At 50.5% G+C, this 7788-nt stretch overlaps 1 protein-coding gene across 1 annotated transcript; it reads left to right on the top strand.

The window, feature by feature from the left end:
- Window positions 1-6079: 6079 nt before the first annotated feature.
- LOC137336038 (B-cell linker protein-like) lies at window positions 6080-7543 on the top strand. Its single transcript, XM_068001540.1, has 3 exons — window positions 6080-6085; window positions 6555-6710; window positions 7358-7543. The coding sequence occupies exons 1-3, from the start codon at window positions 6080-6082 to the stop codon at window positions 7472-7474; spliced, it is 279 nt and encodes a 92-aa protein (XP_067857641.1). The 3' UTR covers window positions 7475-7543.
- Window positions 7544-7788: the final 245 nt, after the last annotated feature.

Raw genomic sequence — 7788 nt, 5'->3', positions numbered from 1 at the left:
GTGGGGGTGCACAAGAGGTCAGTGTTAGAGGAATACAGAAACCCAGGAGGGTTGCAGAGCTGGAGGAGGTTACAGAGATATGGAGGGGTGAGGCCATGGAGGGATTTGAACACAAGGATGAGAATTTTAAAATTGAGGTGTCGCCGGGGACCCAGAGCCCATATTGGTCAGCGAGCACAGGGGTAATGGGTGAACAGGATTGGTGCGAGTTAGGATACCAGCAGCAGAGTTTTGGATTAGCTCAAGTTTATGGAAGGTGGAAGATGGGAGGCCGGCCGTGAGTGCATTGGAATAATCGAGTCTGCAGGTTACAAAAGCATGGAACAGTACGGGCACATGGGATTAAGACAATTGCTCATGTGGAGAATTAATACCAACATGGACTGGTTGGGCCAAACTGCCTGTTTCCGTGTTGCAATTTCTATGTAATCTCCTCTCTGGGTACATTACATTTTCTTTCTGAAGTACAAGTATGACTGCTGCAGCTGTGAATTTATCCAGCCAGCATAAAAATTACAAATTAGACAATAGGGCCCATAGTTTTTAATTTTGCCATTGATTCTGTGGTCTGGCTGCTCTCCTCCTCAGGAGCGTGTGTTGATCCAGCTTGTGGAAATTACCGTCAGTCCAATCATTTCCTATCTCACCAGTCAAAAAACCCACTTGAACGATGCAGTTAAAGAACCCCCCAGACAGTCTTTGCTCCTCCTCCCCTCTCCAAGGTTGTGACTGATGTTTGATATTATGGTGTATGTGCCTCCTGAAGTGGCTCAGTGCTTTAATCCACAAGCAGCTGAGCCTACAACGAGAAAGGTCCCAGTTTGGATCCTCAGTTTGTACTGAGATTGCAGTGTGGGCTCTAGAATTGGCTTCAGCATCTCGAGGTTAAAAATCAGCCAGGGCTTCTGTTCCTGGTTGATATCTGTCAATTCCTCCAGGAAGTATGTGTGTGGACAGGATCAAGCTCATCTGTAGTACCCCACATAGTTGAATAGCCTGCCCATATTCAATGTCTAGGTTTACACATGAATAAGGTGAGGTGCCAGAAGGCACAGGCATCTGAAAAATCAACACCTTGAGGTGAGGGCGGGGGGCGGGGAAGGGAAATCAGTTAGATAAAAAAGCTGGTGTTTCCCAGCAAAATCCAACATTCTGACATTGTAGCAACCAGGCCAATGGTGAGACAATTAATTCCATCTTCTTATCTTCTGTTCTTTCCTATGATCAATGGTCCATATAAAGCCAAATTCCTCATTAGCTCTGTCCTACAGGTGCTGGGGAGTGTTCCTCAGAAAAGGATCAACATTATTGAATTTAAAACTGTATCTCCATCATTACTCCTTTCAGAATCAAAGGTTTCTTAAAGATATAAGCATATTTTTAATGATCAAATTCTCCAAATACAGAATTAGAGCTGAATATCCTTTTTACTATCAGAGATAAGGCACCTCTGTATTCAGAGGTTCAGGGGGTGTGAAAGATTTTGAGTTTGACTTTGCTAGAATGCTTTGCTTCTTTGTTTGTGTAATCTCCTTCTCCTCCCCCCCCCCGCCCCACCCCCAAGAAAGATGCACTGCCAAAATTCATAGAAGTGATTAGAATAGTTTATTTTAATATATTCCTGGTCAAATGCTCTCCATCACAACCTTGCTTGTCTCTCTCTATTTTCTAGTTACTACTATGATCAGTGCTTCTCTGAACCTCCTCTCTTGTTCTTCCTCCGTTCCAAACACACCATACTACACACTCATCCTCCTCCCTACATCCTCACTATGTTGTTATCAAAACTCATCGCAAGCTCCTACTCAAATTCAATCCATTCCAGGATCTCTCAACTGTGGAACTCATTCCTGTCCAAGGTTTTTCTTTCCTTCTACAATCTTGGCATCACGTAATTGTTGATTTATTTCATCTTCTGTCCCCCTCTTTTTGGTGGCGTCATGTACTATGGACTGTTGCCCTTCACCTCAGCTTCTCAATACAAAAATAATGGGCAGTGACTCCAGTACTGGTGTCATTCTCCAAATACCAAAGGTCAGGTGATGGTGAAAAGCTGTACAGTAAATCTCATGCGACTCTGACGTTAAATTTGATTCCAACTAGTCTGGTATTTCCACCTACTTTGTTTTAAACACCATGGGTGGAACTTCCGACATCAGTGGGGATGTAAAGCCGCGGGATCAGATCGGCCGCCCATTGTACAGCATGCTTGATTTTCCTTTCCATTGTCTTCAATCGGACGGGATGTATAACGGGCGGCCAATCTGACACCGCTAGGCGGGGTGTGTAACGGGCGGCCAATCTGATACCGCCAGGCGGAATGTATAACGGACGACCGATCTGGTACCGCTAGGCGGGGTGTGTAATGGGCCGCCGATCTGGTACCGCTAGGCAGGGTGTGTAACGGGTGGCCGATCTGATACCGCTAGGCAGGGTGTGTAACGGGTGGCCGATCTGATACCGCTAGGCAGGGTGTGTAACGGGCGGCCTATCTGATACCGCCTAGCGGAGTGTATAACGGGTGGCCGATCTGATGCCGCTAGGCGGGGTGTATAACGGGCGGCCGATCTGATACTGCTAGGCAGGGTGTGTAACGGGTGGCCGATCTGATACTGCTAGGCAGGGTGTATAACGGACGACCGATCTGATACCGCCAGGCGGAGTGTATAACGGGCGGCCGATCTGATACTGCTAGGCGGGGTGTGTAACGGGCTGCCGATCTGATACTGCTAGGCAGGGTGTGTAACGGGTGGCCGATCTGATACTGCTAGGCGGGGTGTATAACGGACGACCGATCTGATACCGCTAGGCGGGGTGTGTAACGGGTGGCCGATCTGATACTGCTAGGCGGGTGGCCGATCTGATACTGCTAGGCGGGGTGTGTAACGGGTGGCCGATCTGATACTGCTAGGCGGGGTGTATAACGGGTGACCGATCTGATACTGCTAGGCGGGGTGTGTAACGGACGACCGATCTGATACTGCTCGGCGGGGTGTATAACGGGTGACCGATCTGATACTGCTAGGCGGGGTGTGTAACGGGCCGCCGATCTGATACTGCTAGGCAGGGTGTGTAACGGGTGGCCGATCTGATGCTGCTAGGCAGGGTGTGTAACGGGTCGCCGATCTGATACCGCTAGGCAGGGTGTGTAACGGGTGGCCGATCTGATACTGCTAGGCAGGGTGTGTAACGGGTGGCCGATCTGATACCGCTAGGCGGGGTGTGTAATGGGTGGCCGATATGATACCGCTAGGCAGGGTGTGTAACGGGAGGCCGATCTGATACCGCTAGGCGGGGTGTGTAACGGGTGGCCGATCTGATACCGCTAGGCGGGGTGTGTAACGGGTGGCCGATCTGATACCGCTAGGCGGGGTGTGTAACGGGTGGCCGATCTGATACCGCTAGGCGGGGTGTGTAACGGGTGGCCGATCTGATACCGCTAGGCGGGGTGTGTCACGGGTGGCCGATCTGATACTGCTAGGCGGGGTGTGTAACGGGCGGCCAATCTGATACCGCCAGGCGGAATGTATAACGGACGACCGATCTGGTACCGCTAGGCGGGGTGTGTAACGGGCCGCCGATCTGGTACCGCTAGGCAGGGTGTGTAACGGGTGGCCGATCTGATACCGCTAGGCAGGGTGTGTAACGGGTGGCCGATCTGATACCGCTAGGCAGGGTGTGTAACGGGCGGCCAATCTGATACCGCCAGGCGGAGTGTATAACGGGTGGCCGATCTGATACTGCTAGGCGGGGTGTGTAACGGGTGGCCGATCTGATACCGCTAGGCGGGGTGTATAACGGGCGGCCGATCTGATACTGCTAGGCAGGGTGTGTAACGGGTGGCCGATCTGATACTGCTAGGCAGGGTGTATAACGGACGACCGATCTGATACCGCCAGGCGGAGTGTATAACGGGCGGCCGATCTGATACTGCTAGGCGGGGTGTGTAACGGGTGGCCGATCTGATACTGCTAGGCGGGGTGTATAACGGGTGACCGATCTGATACTGCTAGGCGGGGTGTGTAACGGACGACCGATCTGATGCTGCTAGGCAGGGTGTGTAACGGACGACCGATCTGATACCGCTAGGCGGGGTGTATAACGGGCCGCCGATCTGATACTGCTAGGCGGGGTGTGTAACGGACGACCGATCTGATACTGCTAGGCGGGGTGTGTAACGGACGACCGATCTGATACCGCTAGGCAGGGTGTGTAACGGGTGGCCGATCTGATACTGCTAGGCGGGGTGTGTAACGGGTGGCCGATCTGATACTGCTAGGCGGGGTGTGTAACGGGTGGCCGATCTGATACCACTAGGCAGGGTGAGTAACGGACGACCGATCTGATACCGCTAGGCGGGGTGTATAACGGACGACCGATCTGATACTGCTAGGCGGGGTGTGTAACGGGTGGCCGATCTGATACTGCTAGGCGGGGTGTGTAACGGACGACCGATCTGATACTGCTAGGCGGGGTGTGTAACGGGCCGCCGATCTGATACTGCTAGGCGGGGTGTGTAACGGGTGGCCGATCTGATACCGCTAGGCAGGGTGTGTAACGGGTGGCCGATCTGATACTGCTAGGCGGGGTGTGTAACGGGTGGCCGATCTGATACTGCTAGGCAGGGTGTGTAACGGGTGGCCGATCTGATACTGCTAGGCGGGGTGTGTAACGGGTGGCCGATCTGATACTGCTAGGCGGGGTGTATAACGGGTGACCGATCTGATACTGCTAGGCGGGGTGTGTAACGGACGACCGATCTGATCCTGCTCGGCGGGGTGTATAACGGGTGACCGATCTGATACTGCTAGGAGGGGTGTGTAACGGGTGGCCGATCTGATACTGCTAGGCAGGGTATGTAACGGGTGGCCGATCTGATACCGCTAGGCAGGGTGTGTAACGGGAGGCCGATCTGATACTGCTAGGCAGGGTGTGTAACGGGTGGCCGATCTGATACTGCTAGGCAGGGTGTGTAACGGGTGGCCGATCTGATACTGCTAGGCAGGGTGTGTAACGGGTGGCCGATCTGATACCGCTAGGCGGGGTGTGTAACGGGTGGCCGATCTGATACCGCTAGGCGGGTTGTGTAACGGGTGGCCGATCTGATACCGCTCGGCGGGGTGTGTAACGGGTGGCCGATCTGATACTGCTAGGAGGGGTGTGTAACGGGTGGCCGATCTGATACTGCTAGGCAGGGTATGTAACGGGTGGCCGATCTGATACCGCTAGGCAGGGTGTGTAACGGGAGGCCGATCTGATACTGCTAGGCAGGGTGTGTAACGGGTGGCCGATCTGATACTGCTAGGCAGGGTGTGTAACGGGTGGCCGATCTGATACTGCGAGGCAGAGTGTGTAACGGGTGGCCGATCTGATACCGCTAGGCAGGGTGTGTAACGGGTGGCCGATCTGATACTGCTAGGCAGGGTGTGTAACGGGTGACCGATCTGATACCGCTAGGCGGGGTGTGTAACGGGTGGCCGATCTGATACTGCTAGGCGGGGTGTGTAACGGGTGGCCGATCTGATACCGCTAGGCAGGGTGTGTAACGGGTGGCTGATCTGATACTGCTAGGCGGGGTGTGTAACGGGTGGCCGATCTGATACCGCTAGGCAGGGTGTGTAACGGGTGGCCGATCTGATACTGCTAGGCAGGGTGTGTAACGGGTGGCCGATCTGATACTGCTAGGCGGGGTGTATAACGGGTGGCCGATCTGATACCGCTAGTTTTACTCTCCGGCCAAAGTTGAAAGTTCCGCCCAATAAATAAGAGCTTTTTTTAATTTGTGCTTTTTGTTTCCACAGAATACCAATTTGCCAAGCAAATCCTGGTACGCAAGAAAGTGTGATCGGAAGACAGCAGAAGCTGTATTGCGTGAAAATGGCAGGGTACGCACCAGATTCCTGTGACTCTGGGATTCTGTTCGTAGTTTTCTGCTTCAAATATTCCATTGGGGCCGAGTATGCACATTTTGTAAATATGGGTATTATTTCTGAGCCTTGGTGAACTGTGCCACAGAATGGTCAGAATTCGTGATTCCTCACACAGTAAGTTATGGGCCAAAACGGCATCACCGGGTACCATGTTGGTTTGTTTCCAATCTAGTTGGACCTTCCTTGTATCCTCTGCCATCCTCATCATGACCTTAACTTTTCTTAGATTATGTCCTATTATGCCTTTGGTGTTTGGTATTGTTGTTGAGGATTCATTGGTTTTGAGCCTTCCTCTCTATCCTTACTGTGCTTAAGCACAGCATCACACCATTTCCTAATTGAACTCATTCTTCCTTAAACTATAGAACACCTTACCTCCCGAAGTCGTTCATTCCTTCTACAACCTATGGGTATTTGAAACAAACTTAGCATCACCTTATTACTACTTCCTGATTTGCCTCATCTTTTTGCCGACTCTTTTCGGGTTTGGTGATGTTCTGCACTCTGGGCCTTAGCCCTTCACCTAGTTTTCTCAATTGAAATAAAATTAGGTCAATGCAAATCAACTGAGGAAAGCGACTGTGCACCTTAAAATGAATAATGTGTGTGTTCTCTAAACTTTAGGATGCGGCTTTCCTAGTGCGGCCCAGTTCGGCAGGTGGCAGGAACCAGCCTTACACTCTGGTAGTGTTGTACAGGAGAAAAGTTTACAACATTCCCATTCGATTTATTGAAAGCAACAACCAGTATGCCCTCGGCAAGGAGAAGGCAGGAGAGATGGTGGGTCAAAACTTATCACTGTATCTCTTCACACTCTCCACATGTATGGAAAGCAGGCATGTCAACTGGGAGTATTACCAGTACTGTTTCCATATCAAGCAGCGATATGGAAAGTGATATTGCAGTGATTGGTGATAGCTCGGTGCAATGGCGGCTTTTGGCTGCATTGATCTGAGGTGTCCAAGAATCACAGAAATTCTGCACAGGAGTCCATTCAGCTCATCATGCCTATGCCAGGTGGCCTTAAAATATCATTCACATTCTGCTCAGTACTGCTCACTGTGCTCCCATTCCAGTAGTGACATGTGATGCAGACATCGAAAGAAGGAAAGTCAGGCAGAACTTTTCACCCAAAAGATAATTGAGTTCTGGAAAAGCTTACCAAAATGGACAGTATAAATGGGTTCAAGAGACCATTCGATATATTTATGGGGAAAAGGGAATGAGAAATATGCTGAGAAAGTGGGGAGGTGGGGAGACTGTTGGACCTAATAGTTTCTTCCTATTCCTAAAAATTCTTATGTTCTTACCATAGGTCAGAATCCGAGCTTTTATTAAGAGCTCTCACAGCTGGGTTCCATTCTTTCTATTCCTCTACTCTAACATGGCTTCTTCCAATTCTTTCCCCTTTTTTGTTTCTTGTTCAGTATTTTAACAGTGTTCCAGAAACAATTGATTATTATCGACAGAATTCATTGATCCTGATTGACCAGCAGAACAACAAGAAAGAATCAACCTTACTGCTTTACCCTGTCCGATTATGAGCAATTAGCAACCTTGCCAACGGGAGCTCTGACTTGCCTTTCAATGAAAAATCGGCATTGCCAGCTCAATCCTGCAGGAGCAAGGAATGGATTGCGGATCCTCCAACAGATCAATCCCAGGATCGGTGAATTCCATGGCCCTGTGGGGACCAAGCCTCTATCTATCTGAAGGATATCGAATCTATCCTTTTTACAGGCTTTTGAATTGAAGTATTCAATGCATATTATGTTCTTCACTGGTCTGGTAGCCATTTAAAAAAAAAATCATTGTTCATCTTTCTACACCAATTCCTAAGTGTCAGCCTGGACAGTGA

Source organism: Heptranchias perlo, chromosome 20 (assembly GCF_035084215.1).
Source record: "Heptranchias perlo isolate sHepPer1 chromosome 20, sHepPer1.hap1, whole genome shotgun sequence".
NCBI lineage: Eukaryota > Metazoa > Chordata > Chondrichthyes > Hexanchiformes > Hexanchidae > Heptranchias > Heptranchias perlo.
The sequence above is the reverse complement of the archived record's forward strand: the minus strand, read 5'-3'. Positions and strand labels throughout refer to the sequence as shown.

What these genes read in the sequence shown, in the direction of transcription:
- LOC137336038 (XM_068001540.1), top strand. An exon ending in AGGAGAAGGCAGGAGAGATG is followed by an intron (nt 6,711 to 7,357) that starts GTGGGTCAAAAC and finishes TTTCTTGTTCAG; the next exon opens with TATTTTAACAGTGTTCCAGA.